The 17,822-nt window shown below is 52.4% G+C and overlaps 1 protein-coding gene across 2 annotated transcripts in view; it reads left to right on the forward strand.

The window, feature by feature from the left end:
- Nucleotides 1–17,822, forward strand: part of ARHGAP26 (Rho GTPase activating protein 26) — a 136,071-nt gene that overhangs the window by 48,566 nt on the left and 69,683 nt on the right. For both annotated transcript variants that reach the window (XM_009902306.2, XM_054168466.1), the window contains exon 12: nucleotides 14,026–14,062. In XM_009902306.2, coding sequence (XP_009900608.2) covers nucleotides 14,026–14,062 — 37 coding nt within the window. The remainder of the gene's footprint in view (nucleotides 1–14,025; nucleotides 14,063–17,822) is intronic.

Consider the following 17,822-nt stretch of genomic DNA (forward strand, 5'->3'; position numbering starts at 1 on the left):
GCAGTCAGAGCAGTCTCCAGATAGCTATCATCAGGCTGTTAACTCTTCACACTCATTATTAGTTTGGCTAAAACCTGGTGTTGACTTTGGGGTTTCTTTCATGCTGCAAGAGGCGAGAAGCAGGAGAAGACACCAGCTCCAGGAGAGAGCACTTGCATTCATTTTTGTCAGGTTATTCAGGGGAAGATTCCTATGGTTTATCTCCTCCAGTTTGTGGATGGTGGATGACAGACTGCTTCTGAGATTTGGCTGGAGCCTGAGTGGAGCACCAGAGCTGCAATGGCTCTTAGCAGTGGCTGTGGTAGGCTGATGGATTGAGAGAGGCACAAATCACAGAATCATAGAATCAATAAGGTTGGAAAAGACCTCAAAGATCATCAAGTCCAACCTGTCACCCAAGACCTCACGACTGCTAAACCATGGCACCAAGTGCCACATCCTTACTGCTCTCTACAACTACCTGAAGGGAGGTTGTAGACAGGTGGAGGTTGGTCTCTTCTCCCAGGCAGCCAGCACCAGAACAAGAGGACACAGTCTCAAGCTGTGCCAGGGGAGGTTTATGCTGGATGTTAGGAAGAAGTTCTGTACAGAGGGAGAGATTGGCCATTGGAATGTGCTGCCCAGGGAGGTGGTGGAGTCACCATCATGGGAGGTGTTCAGGAGGAGACTTGATGGGGTGCTTGGTGCCATGGTTTAGTTGTTTAGATGGGTTGGATTGGTTGATGGGTTGGACGCGATGATCTTGAAGGTCTCTTCCAACCTGGTTTGTCCTGTCCTGTTCTGTTCTATTCTGTTCTATTCTGTTCTATTCTATTCCCTCTTGAACACCTCCAGGGATGGTGACTCCACCACCTCCCTGGGCAGCCCATTCCAATGGCCAACAGCTCTCTCAGTGAAGAACTTTCTCCTCACCTCGAACCTAAACTTCCCCTGGCACACCTTGAGACTGTGTCCTCTTGTTCTGGTGCTGGTTGTCTGGGAGAAGAGACCAGCCCCCTCCTGGCTGCAACCTCCCTTCAGGTAGAGAGCAAGAAGGTCTCCCCTGAGCCTCCTCTTCTCCAGGCTAAACAGCCCCAGCTCCCTCAGCCTCTCCTCACAGGGCTGTGCTCAAGGCCTCTCCCCAGCCTTGTTGCCCTTCTCTGGACATGTTCAAGAGTCTTAATATCCTTCTTAAATTGAGGGGCCTACGACTGGACACAGGACTCAAGGTGGAGGCAAGGAGCTGAACAAGAGAAGTGGTTTAAGAAGGTTGGGGCTTTGCTTTCCAAGTCTGCAGCAGGCATGCCAGGCAAGGAGAGATGGTGGTGGCTCCTGCTGGTACCTTCTGAGCAGGTCGGTGAGCTTAGAAGTTGTTCTCACATTAGTGAGGGTGCATGAGGAAGAGAGTGAACAGCAGCTCAAGGGAGGTTCTGCTCCACCTCTACTCTGAGGCAACAGGCACAAACTGAAACCCAGCAGGTTCCATCTGAAGATGAGAAGAAAATTCTCTGGAATGAGGGTGCTGGAAGCCAGGAGCAGGCTGCCCAGAGAGGTTGTGGAGAGCTCTGGAGAGCTTCCAAACCCAGCTGGCCATTGTGGTCCTGAGCAAGCTGCTGTGGGTTCCCCTGCTTTAGCAGGGAGGTTGAACTGGATGATCTCCAGAGGTCCCTTCCAACCCCCACCGTGCTGGGATTGTGTGGTGCAGAAGTGAGATGCTGGGTTTGAAGTGTTTGGGGCATGAGAACCTTCCTCCAGGAGAGCAAAGCCTCACCATGGGAGGGCACACAGAGGGTTAAGGATATGAGAGAAGTTAGGTCACATCCCTCTTGAGCCGTGCTCATCCGTGGTCCTTAGCCTTGGGTGGTGACAGAGAAGTTAGTTGAGCTGCAGATGCAGCAGGCTGTGATCCTGGGAGAGGAGATCAAGGAGGATGGATCTGAGCAGAGCTGCCCTGCTCCTTACATCATGCTGCTCTTTGCTCAGTTTGCTTTGGTTGCCATTTTTGTGCTTTCAAGCAATCCAAGTCTATCAAACACAGCCAGGACTTCGTGGTGGCCTTGGTTCTAGGAGTTCTGTTCAGCCAGGGCATGATGGGGTGGGCAGTGGGTCTCCTACCCTTGGTCTCCTCACTGCCTTGGGAGCAGAGGTTCTCATGAGGATGGGCAGCACAAAATGGAGCAGGGTGGCCTGGGGAAGGACCTGTGGCCACTCTCCACTAGATGGCAAGCTCAGACCAGCCCTCTCATTGCACTTCTGCTCTGGTGGGTCTGTGGAGTGTCCAGGGCTGCCCTCGCCCAGCCACCCATAGGGCTGTGAGTTTGGGGAGCGATGTGACCCAGAAGTTGAGCTGCTCATGGCTGCCACCCAGCCCTGGTTGTGCTGCATGAGGTGGGGAATGTGCTTGTTGCCCAGTTTTGTCCCCACACCTGGCACAGGCGAAAATCAGAGCTGCTTTACTCTTCCCTTCCTCTGTCTTCTGTCTCCTGTCTCCTGCTGCCCCAGGGTAAGCAGCTGATGATTTTGATGCTTAATCCTGATGAGAGCAGATCTGCAAATCTTGTAGGATTTTTACTTCTCCCCAGCCATGAGGATCCTTCCCCTCCTCCTATCCTTCCATGGCCCCTAGGCCTGAGGTTGGATGTTTCTGTGGTTACCATTGCCATCATCTTCTCTCACTCCAGTTTGGACCTGAGGTGTCTGGAGGTTCCTTTGACAGATGCCAGGGGGCAAACACATAGAGGAGCAGCTGAGGGACCTGGGGCTGTTCAGCCTGGAGAAAAAGAGGCTAAGGGGAGCCCTTCTGGCTCTCTACAACTCCCTGAGAGGTGGGGGTTGGTCTCTTCTCTGAAGGAACAAGTGACAGGACAAGAGGAAATTGCCTCAAGTTGCCCCAGGGAAGGTTTAAGTTGGACATGAGGAACAATTTCTTCCCCAAAAGGGTCCTCAAGGCCTGGCCCAGGCTGCCCAGGGCAGTGGTGGAGTCCCCATCCCTGAAAGAGGGGTTTCATAAACCATGGAGATGTGGGTGCTGAGGGACCTGGTTTAGTGGTGACCTGGCAGTGCTGGGTTAGGGGTTGGACTCCATGACCTTAAAGGTCTCTTCCAGCTGAAGTTATACTGTGATTCAGCAGCTCTCCACCCCACCTCTAGCCTGGTGGCCATGGGACAGGAGCCTTCCCTGTGGCATTTCCCCCCTTGCAGTCTCTGGTGGTTCCTCCACATGGCCTGTGTGGTGCCAGGTGCCATGACCCTTTGCAAGCTCTGGCTGCATGTCACTAAGACTGTTGGCACTGGGATGGCACCACCCTGGGGCATGCCTCTGGATCCTAGCTTGGGAGGGTGTAAGGGACCTCTGGAGATGATCCAGGCCAACGCCCTGCTAAAGCGGGGGCACCCACAGCAGCTTGTTCAGGATCACAATCACAGAATCATGGAATAGAATGGCTGAGGTTGAAAGGGACCTCAGGGATTATCTACTCCAGTGTCCAGGTGAGTTTGGAATCTCTCCAGAGAAGAAGGTCCCAGCCCCATACCACAGTCCTGGTGCTTGCCCCTCGGCCACACTCCCCATCTGCCAGCTGCTGGGTGATGCTGGAGCTCGGTGGTGTTGCTGCCCTGCAGAGGTGGTGCTGTGGTTGGTAGCAAGCCTCAGTGGAAGCACCAAGCCCAGCCTTGCATTCCTGTCCAATGTGCAGCACCCTGGCCCCCACCTCCTCCTCTGATACTGCTTCTGGGAATTCTTTCTGAGATTCTTTTTCATTTCCCTTGTCTAATTATCCCAAATGGTGAGAGATTTATTTCCCAGTGGAGATGATGTCTTTTGAACTCGGGCCAGCGCTTTCAGCCTCGGCATTCCTGTCATTTTGGCTCATTCAGAAAGCAAATCCATTTGAAGGACTTGGTCTCAGCACCCAAGCTGCCCTGGGGGGACTGTTGGGCACCAGCCTCATGGCTTCCCAGCCTCCTCCTGAGGTGCAGGCCTGCTTCGTCCTTGGAACGCGTTTCATCTCCGGATTCTCATTTGTTTCCTCTGAAACAGGTTGCCCAGGGAGGTTGTGGATGTTCCCTCCCTGCAGACTGGATGAGGCCTTGCACTGCCTGGTCTAGTGGAAGGTGTCCCTTCTCATGACAGGGGGTTGGAGTAGATGACCTCTGAGGTCCCTTCAAACCCAAGCCCATTCTATGTGTCTGTGATCTCCTGCTCCTAATTTCTTATGGCCCTCATTAGGGCCACCAGAATGATCAGAGGACTGGAAGCTCCAGTCCATGAGAAGAGGCTGAGAGCTGGATTTGTACAGCTTTGAGAAGGCTTAGTGGAGACCTCACCACCATGGACCAGTACATAAAGGGTGACTACCAGGAGGATGGAGACTCCCTTTTTGCAAGGAGTCTGTGGAAAAGACAAGAGATGATGGGGACAAATTACTACTGGGGAGATTCCCATTGGACTCCAGGAGAAAATGTTTCCCCATGAGAGCAGCTGGACCTTGGAATCATCTCCCAAGGGAAGTGGTGGAGTCCCCTACACTGGACAGCTTTAAGTCTCACTTGGCCAGGTGCTGGGCCAGCTCTTCTCAATTCTCCTGTTACTTAGGAAGGTTGGACCAGATGATCCTTGGGGTCCCTTCCAACCTGGCATTCCATCATTCATTTGATTCTATATTGGTTTTGGTGCTGCTCTCTTTGTCTCTTTGGCTAAGTGTGTCCAGCAGAACTTGTGAACCCTCTTTGCTGGAGACAGGGACCAGGGGTTTGTGCTTAGGATATGTTTACAGCTGCTGCTGCTGCACCAGCATCTGGCAGGACATGGGGAGCAACCACTTTGATTACTGAGAATCCCAGCATGGTGGTATTAGAAAGGACCTCTGGAGATCATCCACTCCAACCCCCCTGTTAAAGCAGGGGCACCCACAGCAGCTTGTCCAGGATCACAAAGTTTCTCCTCCTTTCAGATGGAATGAAGTCAGCAGAGCTTTTCTCTGAAGGCTGTGACTGTAACTTGGTAGTGAGAAAAGGGAGTTACTAGAGAGCAGTCTTCACCCAGAACATCTTCTGACTACAGATGGTGGCCTTTGGCTGTTTTCCTTGCATGGGAGAGGTGGCCAAGGTGTTGGAGTGATCATCATGTTGGCTCTTCTGGTGCCCTCTAGGGCTTGGTCTCCTCAGCATGTTTCCTCACAACCTTTTCCATGCTGATCTCTGTACTCCCTTGGTCCCCAGATGTGTCTTCCTGTGGGCTCTCCAGAGAGGATGCTTCTTTGGGTCTGCTTTATCTTGCAGCTTTTCCATTGCCTTTGTCCTTTCTGGGTTTGTTCGATTATGGCAAATGGTTTCTGTTCTGCTTTCCATCTCCTGGCTCACTCCAGTTGCTGCTTCTCCACCTCCCTGTCTTGTCTGTGCTGATCAGGGCATTTTTCTCTCCATCTCTGTGTTTCTACTGTTTGCTTTTGCTCTTTGCCTCTAATCTCCTCCCCAACCCAGACAACCCAGTGAACTTTCCCTGAACTGGAGCTGCGGTCTCACACCGCCTGGGAGCATCCCAGCTGCCTCCAACAGCAGCAAGGTGCTGTCTCCATGGAGCTACAACATGTTGGTTTAGCTGCAGAACCTGGCCCAGTGGAGCTCCTCCTTAGTCTTTTTGTTGTCCAACCTTTCAAGACTTCTTTTTTTATTCATTCTTTTATTTTTTCTTTTTTCCCCCTGAAAGTTCTTTGTCATTTTTGGGGGACAAGGTGCTGGAAGAGGATCCTCAGAGAATCAATCTGGGCTTCCACATCCGAGTTCTGGGTTCTGCTCATTGGCCACAGCAACCCCATGCAGTGCTACAGGCTGGGGTCAGAGTGGCTGGAGAGCAGCCAGGCAGAGAGGGACCTGGGGGTGCTGGTTGATAGTAGGCTGAACATGAGCCTGCAGTGTGCCCAGGTGGCCGAGAAGGCCAATGGCATCCTGGCCTGCATCAGGAATAGTGTGGCCAGCAGGAGCAGGGTGGTCCTTGTGCCCTGTACTCAGCACTGGTTAGGCCACACCTTGAGTTCTGAGTCCGGTTCTGGGCCCCTCAGTTTAGGAAAGATGTTGAGTTGCTGGAAGGTGTCCAGAGAAGGGCAACAAAGCTGGGGAGGGGTTTGGAGCACAGCCCTGTGAGGAGAGGCTGAGGGAACTGGGGTTGCTTAGCCTGGAGAAGAGGAGTCTCCGGGGAGACCTTCTTGCTCTCTACAACTACCTGAAGGGAGGTTGTGGCCAGGTGGGGGTTGGTCTCTTCTCCCAGGCAACCAGCACCAGAACAAGAGGACACAGTCTCAAGCTGCACCAGGGGAGGTTTAGACTGGATGTTAGGAAGAAATTCTTCCCAGAAGGAGTGATTTGCCATTGGAATGTGCTGCCCAGGGACTGGTGGAGTCACCATCCCTGGAGGTGTTTAGGAAGAGACTGGATGGGGTGCTTGGTGCCATGGTTTAGTTGATTAGATGATGTTGGATGATAGGTTGGACTCAATGATCTTGAAGGTCTCTTCCAACCTGTTCTGTTCTATTCTATTCTGTTCTATTGTGTTCTATACTATTCTATTCTATTCTATTCTGTTCTATAGCAAGTGGTAACTTGTCAGGTTCTATCTTAGTTTTGTATCTCTGACATAGATGTCCCTGCTCACTGCAGGGGGGTTAGACAAGATCACCTTTGAGGGTCCCTTCCAACCTGTTGCATTCTATGATCTCATGCTTCCAGTGCTGCTGCTTCTCCCTCTCCAGGGCTCTAAGCCATGTGAAGCCTGGAGTAGCAGCTTTGCACCGAGTTTATGAACTTCTGTTGTGTTTCTAAAGCTCTTAAGCCAGGGAGGTCCTAAGCCTTGATTCCAGGCTTTTATTGATGGCTCCAGCAAAAGCTGCTTCAGTGGTTGGTGACTAACCCAGACAGAGTTTCTGCTGCACCACCCTGACAGCTTTTTGTCCTTTGCTTAAGAAGCTGTTTGGGTCATGTAGAGAAGCACAGGCTGGGGACCCAAGTGTTAGCCTGGCCACAAACCTCAGGACATGAAACATCAGTGTGTGTGGAAGAGGTTTCCAGGGAGGTTGTAGATGCCCCTCCTGGAGGTGTTTGAGGCCAGGATGGATGAGGCCTTGAGCAGCCTGGGCTAGTGGAAGGTGTCCCTTCCCATGGCAGGGGGATTGGATCTAGATGATCCTGAAGGTCCCTTCCAACCCAACCCATTCTGTGGATCCCCCACTGCCTCTGCTGCAGCCCCTGCTGCTCTCTTCCTTCAGGCCAGCAGGGAGGTGCAGTGGCCAGAGGTGATTGGAGTTTGCAGAGTCCCTGGAGAAAGGTGCTTGATCAAACCTGACTTGCAGGATGGCTGGGTGACGAGTGGTGACTTGTCTGTGAGTCTGGGCCTGGACAGGAGGAGCAGCTTTGGAAGAGGTTGCATCAAGTGATTTCGTTACAGTGCTGCGGTGGGAACCCAGCTGTGCACCCTCCGGCTGCATCTATCCAGCTGTGCTGGCAGCCTTGGTTGGAGACAGAGCGCAGAGTTGTTCACTTTCCTTTTCTCTCTGCTCTTACATCACCTCTGCTGAGAATTACTGCAGCAGACATCTGAAGAAACATGTGGAAAGGATGGGGCTGGGCTCTTCTCAGTGGTGCCCAGTGACAGGAAAGGGACAGTTGGCACAAACTGGAACTCAGGGGGTTCCACCTGACCAGGAGTGTGAGGGTGCTGCAGCCCTGGAGCAGGCTGCCCAGGGAGGTTGTGGAGTCTCCTTCTCTGGAGAGTGTCCAACCCCACCTGGCCATCGTGATCCTGGACAAGCTGCTGTGGCTGCCCCTGTTTGAGCAGGGGGGTTGGAGTGGATGAGCTCCAGAGGTCCCTTCCAAATCCCCCACGATGGGATTCTGTGACAAAAACCCAGCAATGATTGTGGGGATATGATTTTCCTTTTCCAGAACTTCTGGTCTGGCCCAAGAGAAGTCTCTTGGGCCTGTTCCTGGTGTTTCACTTGCAGATGTCCCTGCTGACCTCAGGGGACTGGACTAGGTGACCTTTAAAAGTCCCTTTCCATCCAAACCAATTTGTGACTCTATGAAGGGGCACTACAAGCTCTAGAACAGCTCCAAGAAATCACCACTGCAGCTGCTGAGAGCTTACAGAAGTCTCCTTGGCTGCAGAGGGCAGGGCTGGTAGGGCTGTGGTCCCTTTTCTGCTTGACCTTCTCAGAGCCTGTGAGTTCCCACAATGATTTGTATGGCTGGCATGCGTGGCCTGATGGCCAACCCACAAGAGCCTGTCCAAAACAAGGGTTAAAAGTGGTCTCACCTCAAAGATGTTGCAGTTGTGGCATGAAACCTCTCTGAACAATGGTTCAGAAGTACTGGGCAGTGCCAAACCTCCTCACAGAGGTGGAAGATGAGGCATGGCTGTGCTACAGTTACTTTATTAGTTAAGATCATAGACTCATAGAATCAGTAAGGTTGGGAAAAACCTCAGATATCATCAAGGCCTACCTGTCACCCAGCACCTCATGACTGCTAAACCATGGCACCAAGTGCCATGTCCAGTCCCCTTTTGAACACCTTCAGGGATGGTGACTTCACCACCTCCCCAGGCAGCACATTCCAATGGCAAATCACTCTTTCTGTGAAGAATTTCTTCCTATCATCCAGTCTAAACCTCCCCTGGTGCAGCTTGAGACTGTGTCCTCTTGTTCTGGTGCTGATTGCCTGGGAGAAGAAACCAACCCCCACCTGGCTACAACCTCCCTTCAGGTAGTTGTAAGGAGCAGTAAGGTCTCCCCTGAGCCTCCTCTTCTCCAGGCTAAGCAACCCCAGCTCCCTCAGCCTCTCCTCATAGGGCTGTGCTCCAAACCCCTCCCCAGCTTTGTTGCCCTTCTCTGGACACCTTTCAGCAACTCAACATCTTTCCTAAACTGAGGAGCCCAGAACTGGACACAGAACTCAAGGTGTGGCCTAACCAGTGCTGAGCACAGGGCACAATGACTTCCCTGCTCCTGCTGGCCACACTGTTCCTGATGCAGGCCAGGATGCCATTGGCCTTCTTGGCCACCTGGGCACACTGCTGGCTCATGTTCAGCCAGTACCCCCAGGTCCCTTTCTGCCTGGCCACTCTCCAGCCACTCTGACCCCAGCCTGTGGCCCTGCATGGGGTTGTTGTGGCCTTGCTGAAATGCAGGTAGATTACATCCACTCTCTGAATTAGTTGCTTAAACAGGCTGAAGTTTGCCCTCTGGAAGTCCAAAGTGAGGGTTCTGTTATTGCTCCTCCTTATTTCCCTGCATGTTGAAAACTCCACTGTCTCATGGTCGCTGCACCCTAGACAGCCTCCTGCCATCACCTCTCCCACCAGCCCTTCTCTGTTTGAGAACAGCAGGTCAGGCAGGGCCTGACCCCTGGTAGGCTCACTTAACAGCTGCATCAGGAAGCTGTCCTCCATGCACTCTCAAGAACCTTCTGGACTGCCTCCTCTCTGCTGAGTTAAGTTCCCAGCAGATGTCTGGCAGGTTAAAGTCGCCCACAAGGATGACAGCAGCATTTCAGACTGGGTTGGTTTTGATGTGCTCAGGCGGCTTTTCTCAGCAGACAGGAGGAAGGGTGTGGAGGGAGCCATAGCGAGGGGCTGGCTGTCCTCCAGAGCAGATAGCTGCTGGAGGAGGATGTGCAAGTTCTTGCTCAAGCATCCTAGAAAACTGAAGGGAAGCTCCTGAGCTACCAGTAGAAGTTTTCACTTTGAATCGGTCACTTGAGTGGTCTGAATGTCTCTGCCCCACTGGCAACCAGCACCAGAACAAGAGGACACAGTCTCAAGCTGCACCAGGGGAGGTTTAGGCTGGATGTTAGGAAGAAGTTCTTCACAGAAAGAGTGATTACCTGTTGGCATGGGCTGCCCAGGGAGGTGGTGGAGTCACCATCTCTGGCAGTGTTTAAGAGGAGCCTGGATGAGGCACTTGGTGCCATGGTTTAGTTGATTAGATGGTGTTGGGTGATCCAACCTGGTTAATTCTGGTTTTTTTACCCCACCAAGTTCCCCAGGACTCCTAAATTCTTGACATGATTATTCTTGACTTGCTCCAAAACTCTGCTCTGTCAAACTTTAGTTATTCCAAAAATGTCTTTTTCTCAGCCACTTGACCTTTAGCTCCATTGTTCCAGAGGCTGCTCTGTCATGCTTTGTTGCCCACCACTTCCACCTATCCCCTTGTTTCTTTCCCTCTCCCCAAGTATCTGCTGCCTGCTTGCCAGTTCCCACCAAGACGTGGTAGGTTGATGCTTTCACCCAGGTGATGTCTTCCTTGGTTTGACCCAGGTAATTTTTGTCTTGGGTGACAAAGACAAAGGGTTGTATAACCAGGCTGAGCTCAGCAGTGCAGCTGGCTGGCCAGGAGCCCAGCCAGCTCCAGCTGTGAAGGCTCTGGGGAATGCCTGCACTTGTAATAAAACCGGGGCTTGGTTTTAATTAGAACCACCCTTTGGTTCAGCTTGGAGGGGCAGAAGAGCAAGACCCTTGTAGAGAATTCAAGCCCCCAACATGCTTCACTTCTGACAAATTTTATATTTCATTTGGGGGTTTTTTGGATTTCTTTTTAATCAGGCTGAGGCTGAAATTCAGGCTTGAGCTGAAATTGATACTGGAAGGAAGGAGGAGGAGGAGAAAGAAAGAGGGAAGTGAGGTGGTGGGGTGTTGACGATGAGCAGTAGGTTAGAAGGGAGGGAAGGAAGGAAGAAAGAAAAGCAGGAGCTGCCAGGGACCCTGGGCCACCCTCTTCCAAATGCACAGCCCTGTGCTGAGTGACATAAAGCAGCATTTCACAGCAGGTTTCTGCTGCCCTGCCAAGTCTCTCACTTGGGAAGCAAGGCAGATTTTCTTCCTCCCCTCCTCCCGCAGGGACGTGGGCTGGGAAAGATCTCCCTGCTGTCTACGTCCCTCTGGCTGACAGAGCTGGGAGGGTTATTTGTAGCCACAACACAGCGGAGTCAAGCTCTGAAAATCCTGCCTGTAGTATCCAAACCTGGCTCTGGGACAGAAATAGAGCAGGGCTGATAAGACAGAGCCAGGAACAAGGGCTGATTTCATCAAGGTTGCCAGGTGTCCTGCTCTGAACAAGGAAATGGGCTTTTTTGTACAGCAGCCTTCCTGCTCTGAGCCCTGCTGGCACCCTGCTGCTGGGCTGTGTCCCAGCATTGGAGCTCTGCAGTGCTGTGCCAAGCTTGCTGGGGTGTCAGGTGCAAGAGGATCCTGCCTGGCATGCTCCAGCTCTCCTTCCTCCTTTCCCTCCCTCCTTCCTCCTTTCCCTCCCTCCTTCCTCCTTTCCCTCCCTCCTTCCTCCTTTCCCTCCCTCCTTCCTCCTTTCCCTCCCTCCGTCCTCCTTTCCCTCCCTCCGTCCTCCTTTCCCTCCCTCCTTCCTCCTTTCCCAGGGCTGTTGTGGTCTTGCACCTAATCATAGAATCACAGAACTGTTTTGGTTGGAAGAGACCTTTCAGATCCATGAGTCCAACCCAGCACTGCCAGCTCACCACTGAAACATGTCCCTCAGCACCACATCTCCAGGGCTTTGAAACCCCTTCAGGGATCAAGGACTCCACCACGGCCCTGGGCAGCCTGGGCCAGGTCTTGACAACGCTTTTGGGGAGGAAATTGTTCCTCATGTCCAACCTAAGCTTCCCCTGGTGCAATTTGAGGTAATTTCTTCTTGTCCTATGGTTGTTCCTTAGAAGAAGAGACCGACCTCCACCTGGCTTCGTGATTGGGAATCTCCCCAGAGAAGAAGACCCCACCACCTCTTTGGGCAGCCTGGTCCAGCCCTCCTAGGCCATCTGAGTCAGTCTGAGTGGCTGGCCTCCAGCCTGCATGCTGCTTTTCACCCCATTTTCTCTTTTCCTTTATTAAAAGGTTGCAAAACAGCCCTGTAAAAGGTCTGAGCTTCTCCTGCCCATGTCCTCACAACATTATCTTTGGGTGGCTGTCAAGCCACGGTGGGGCTACCAGCTTTGAAGGAAGAGAATGATTCCTATTTATACTCTTTTTTTTGGCCTGTGTATCTTCTGAGCTGCAAGCTGAAAAACCCGTTGATGGTTGTTTGGAGGCATTCTGAATATGAATCAGAAGGAAGTTGCACAACTGCAGAATTTCCTCCTATTGCTTAGGGCTCTCCAAACATTGAACTCCTCCAAGGAGACCAGGGAAACCTGGCAGCACTTGGCCCATTCTGTTCAGAAGCTTGGGTCTCAATGGAAAGTCTGGGTTGAGAGGTAGGCCCCAGCACCAGTAGAAAGAGCTTTAGGTGGAATCTTCCATGGACTAGGTGATTGAAATGGTGGGTTCCTTCTCAGGTGGAAATTCCCTCTGTGGCTGTCACCTAGGACTGCTGGCCCTCATCTTTCATAGGTTCATCAACTGGTTTGGGTTGGAAGGGACCTTAAACATCATCGCGTTCCAACCCCCTGCTGTGGCAGGGACACCTCCCACTAGACCAGGTTACTCAAGGCCTCATCCAACTTGGCCATGGACACCTCCAGTGGAGCTGCTGGGGGACATCCTAACAGCAGGGAATGCCAGGAAGCACACAGACCCCCTCACCCAGCTCCTGAACCTCTCTCCTGCGTGTGTGTATCATGAACTGCGAGCCTGGGGTGGGAGAGGCGGAGAAGGACTTTCCTGTCTGGTTGCAGAGCACAGCCTCTGCTCCTCCCCGCTGCCCTGGGCTGTGTTGGCTGTCGCTGCCTGGCCTGTTGCTATCAACAGAGCCTTTGGAACCTTTCCTTCCCCAGTGGCTATTTCTGGAGGTGCCGTGTGATTCCGGCGGCTCCCCGCGCTGCTGCCGCTGGAAGGGGCTCCCTGCTTTGTTCCCAGCAGAGGAAGGGTGTGCACAGCACCAGCTTTGTTCAGCAGCCCACACAGGACCTTACTCCTGTTCTGCTGTATGCTGCCATGCTGGGCTCCAGCTCAGGAGGCTGGGGATCACCTGTGTGTGTGTGCAGTTTGGGCTCTGGGCTGATCAAGGGTGATGGGCCATGAGTTATCCATGACCCAGAAATGTGTCCTTGTGGCCAAGAAAGCAAATGGTCTGCTGGGGTGCATCAAGAAAACTGTGGCCAGCAGGACAAGGGAGGTTCTCCTTGCCTTATGTTCTGTCTGGTGAAACCAAATCTGGAGTCCTGGGTCCAGTTCTGGACTCCCCAGTTCAATAGGGACAGGGAACTACTGGAGAGAGTCCAGTGGAGGCTCTGAAGAAGCTGAGGGGCCTGGAGCATCTCTGAGGAGGAAAGGCTGAGAGCCCTGGGGCTGTTGAGCCTGGAGAGGAGCAGCCAAGCTGCAGCAGGGATTCAGACAGGAGGAAGATCACCAGTATCTGAAGGCAGGAAAGTGTTTGGATGAAGCTCCAGAGTTAGTTCAGAGAATGGCCTTGTCACAGGCAGTGTTAGGTGCCTTGCCTCATCCTCCTGCATTTCAGGTCCTCTCCATGTGAATGACACTTGTTTTCCTCTTTGCCTGATCATAGAATGCCAGGTTGGAAGGCACCTCAAGGGTCATCAGATTCTTGAGATCAGAGCAATCAGATGTTGCTCTGATGCCCATAAGGTGTAAAGGGATTTGTCTGCTGTGCTCTAAGTTTATAACCTTGATGTGCATCTTTGAGAAGAGCTTGGGGGACAGGACTCCCAAGCTGTGGCAACCTGATGGATTGAAAGCAGAAGGCTTTAGTGGCTTTGAGGACCATGCTGCTGGGGATGATACTTCTTCACAGAGAGGGTTATCAGGCATTGGAATGGTCTGCCCAGGGCAGTGGTGGAGTCACCATCCCTGGGTGTGTTCAAGCAGTCCCTGGCACTTAGGGACATGGTTCAGTGTTGACCCTTCAGTGCTGGGTCGAGGGTTGGACTGGATGAGCTTGGAGGTCTCTTCCAACCAGATATATTCTGTGATCCTGTGATTGAGGCAAGTCTTCCTTTACTGTCACCAGTAAAGGTGACACCCAATGTGTCATCAGTCCCATCCCAGGTGGATCCATGCTTTTCATCAGTCTGTCTTCTTGTGTTTTGCAGGTCTACAACTCCAACAAGGACAACCAAAGCGAAGGCAGTAAGTATGCCCATTCAAAACAGACCCCTGGAAGGTGGTTGTGCTGCATGGTGTGCAGGCTTTGGGGGCCAGCAGGAAAGGCTGATCTGCTGGCTGTGCTGTGCTCTCCTGGGCCAGCAGTGGCTATGGGGAATGCCCTGGACAGGAGCTGGATCCAGCACCAGTAGAACCAGCTGCAGAACCTTTGTGGTGGGACTTGGAACCATGAAGAGCAGTATTGAGCTGTTTCCTTGGCACTTTGGGGTGCCTCCCCTCCTGCTCACCCCACATCCTGTGTTCTTTGCCACAGAAGTGGGGCAGGCATGCCTTGGGACCAGCTTCTTCTGCTTTTTGGATCCAGTGGGTGCAGGTGGCACCTTGAGCCAACCATCTCTCACTTCTGAATCAGAATCTGGAGGCTGAAGGTGCCTTTTGCAAAGGGATGTTGGAGCAAAAGTATAAATAGTAGGAGGGTCCTGCTTGATGAAGATTGTCAACAAAAGCCTCTGAGAAAGCCCACTGCTTTCATTGTGGTTTGGGCAATCAAAGAGCTGACTCAAGCAAGCAGTTGTTTTCCCTCCTGGAGGAGTGGTTGCTCCTGGTCCTGGCTCTTATGCCCTATGTTTGAAAACCCCTTAATGGAGCCATTTCCCAGTAGGTTTGATTGCCATAATTGCAGTAGTCAAAGTCCTGATTCCTTCCCTCCTTCCCCCAAAGCTGTTGGTCAGGCAGGAGCCCAACCCCAGGGTGATGGTTAGTGAATGGTTCATTTTTAGACTGCCTCAGAGTATTTTCATCTTGAGCAGAAGCTTTTCCCTCACAGTAATAGGTGTCATTTGCACCTAATGTTCCTCATCCCCATTTCCAGCCCTTGCACAAAGCAGGCTCTTCATCCTTTCTGTTCTTGATGTGGCTTCTTCCTTTGCTGGTGGTTCTCTGTGCCATCTCATCCCATAGATGTTCCACTTGGCTTAGTGCAACCCACATGATCCTCACAGAACTAAATGCTGTGCCTTATGTTCCTATGGCTGATGCCTCAGCTGGCTATGAGTTCTGCATCATAGAATCATGGAATTGTTTTGGTTGGAAAAGACCTCCAAGATCATTGAGTCCAACCATCAACACAATGTCAGGCCATTTCCTCTCCTTCTGTCACCTGATATTAGGGAGAAGAGACCAACCCCACCTGGCTCCAACCTCCTTTCAGGGAGTTGTAGAGAGCAATGAGGTCTGCTCTCAGCCTCCTCTTCTCCAGACTAAATGCCCCCAGGTCCCTCAGCTGCTCCTCACCAGCCCTGTTCTCCAGACCCTTCACCAGCTTCATTGCCCATCTCTGGACATGCTCTAGCACCTCAGTTTCTTCACAACTCCATCTTTTCTCCAGTCTACAGAGACACAGAGAACATGACTTGCTCCACTCTGTCCAACCCTGGCCATGAACTGTCACTGCTGTGTATTCCCAGGACAATCTGTGGTGATCTGGTTCAAGAAGGGTGTTCAAAGAACCATTTTCTAAGCTTGGCTGGGGGGGTGATGCAAAAGCAGAGCAGACATTAGGGATGGGGGTGGGAGGAAGGGTTGGTGAAGCAGCTGATGAAGTAATGACTGCTTCTGAAAGAAGCATTTGTCACACCGTGGCCTTCCCATCTTACGTGCTGTCAGCCAGAAACCCTCCTGGGGCTGTGACTTAGGCTGGAGTCATCCTGCAAAACAGCAGCAGCTCTTTGGAGACGGTGAGAGCTCGAGTCAAGTGAGTCCATGGCTTTCCCAGGGTTAGTTGTATCATTTGATCCCAGTCTTCAGCTGCCAATCTTGCAATGGGTCCCAGGTTGGGGCTCCTAAATGCTTCCTTGGGGTTTCCTCAGGTAAGGGCTGTCTGGGTGGCTGTTCTTCACCCAGGCTCTTCACTGCCAGGCTGTTTGCTTTTGGCAAAACTCAGCAGGACCTTGCTGAAGGCCCCAGATACCAAGTTCCCCCCTGTACATCTTCAGCAGACAAAGCTGGGGTTTCATCAGCCAAGGAGGCTTTGCCAGAGTTTCCTGTCTTTTAGTACCTCTTCCACTTCGATGGTCCACCTTAAATGTGAGAAAAATCCCAGCGTGGGGGGGTTGGAAGGGACCTCTGGAGATCATCCAGTCCAACCCCCCTGCTAAAGCATCCACAGCAGCTTGCCCAGCATCACAATGGCCAGGTGGGTTTGGAATCTCTCCAGAGCAGGAGACTCCACAGCCTCTCTGGGCAGCCTGCTCCAGGGCTCCAGCACCCTCACACCAAAGAAGTTTTTCCTTCTGTTCAGATGGAACCTCCTGGGTTCTGGTTTGTGTCCATTGCCCCTTATCCTGTTGCTGTTCCAGTGCTCAACCAGCATGAAAATCTGCCTTGTCTGCTCTGTGGAGTCTCCTCCTCCAGCTTTGGCACCCTTGGCTGGATGCTGCTGATGTAGCAGCAGGTTCTCCTGAACCATCTGGTGGCAATTATCTTCACATACGCTTCTGACTGGGGCTGCTGCTGGTGTGTTCAAACATCTGACTCTGCTGTAGCCCTCATTAAAACCATGTCTGTGGTGAACTGCTTGTCTCACCAGCCACAGTTGAGATTGATTTGAGTCTGGCTTTGTGCCAGCTTCCCATAAGGACCATGAGTATGGTGATGGAGTGGAGTCCAGATGCAGTTTCTGTCCCTGAAAACCCCTCTGCTTCCTGCCCCTACCTGTGGCACTCACAGTGCTGCAGTGAGATCTGCTCTTGGCCACTGTCTTAATTTTATGGAGCTTTTGGGTTTTGGATCCTGCTGGGTGGCCAGATGGTCACTGACCCAAAAGGTGGCTTATGTTAATCTTCTTTGGGAGCTGGGAGGAGGTGGTGGTGAATGGTGGGGGTGAGTGGGTGTCCGTCAACAGCCAGAGCCTGAGGAATTTAGGTGCATTAATTTGCAAACCAGGAAGACTTGTCCTGCTCTGAGGGCCACAGCAATGATGAGAGGGCTGGAAGCCCTCTGCTGTGAGGCCATCCTGAGAGAGTTGGGATTGTTCAGCCTGAAGAAGAGAAGGCTCCAGGGAGACCTTCTGGTGGTCTTTCAGTGCTTACAGAGGCCTGTAAGAAAGCTGGGGACAGACTTGATCAGGGCCTGTTGTGACAGGACAAGGGATGATGGCTTAAACTAAAAGAAGGAGATTCAGACTGGAGAGAAGGAAAAAATGTTTGACATTGAAGGTGGTGAGATTAAGAGCCAGGTTGCCCAGAGAGGTGGGAGATGCCCCATCCTTGGAACCATTGCAGGTGAGGTTGGTTGGGACTCTGAGCAACCTGCTCTAGTTGCAGATGGCCCTGCTGTGACTGCAGGAGGGTTGGACTAGATAATCAGTGACAGGACAAGGGGCAACAGGCACCAACTGAATCCAGGAGGTTCCATCTGAACAGGAGGAGAAGATTCTTTGGTGTGAGGGTGCTGGAGCCCTGGAGCAGGCTGCCCAGAGAGGCTGTGGAGTCTCCTTGTCTGGAGAGCTTCCAAACCCCCCTGGCCATTGTGATCCTGGGCAAGCTGCTGTGGGGGCCCTGCTTTAGCAGAGAGGTTAGACTGGATGATCTCCAACCCCCACCAACCTGGGGGGGTTGGGATCATCTCCAACCCCCACCATGCTGGGATTCTGGGATTCTGTGGCAAAGCTTTACATCTGCAGGAGCTGTTTGGAGGGAGGAAGAGCATGGCTGCCGTGGGTGACCTGTGTGGTCGTCACAGGTTTTTCACCCAGGCAGCCCTACCTGAGCTGCAGAATTCACAC

This window comes from Dryobates pubescens, chromosome 16, assembly GCF_014839835.1.
Source record: "Dryobates pubescens isolate bDryPub1 chromosome 16, bDryPub1.pri, whole genome shotgun sequence".
Lineage (NCBI taxonomy): Eukaryota > Metazoa > Chordata > Aves > Piciformes > Picidae > Dryobates > Dryobates pubescens.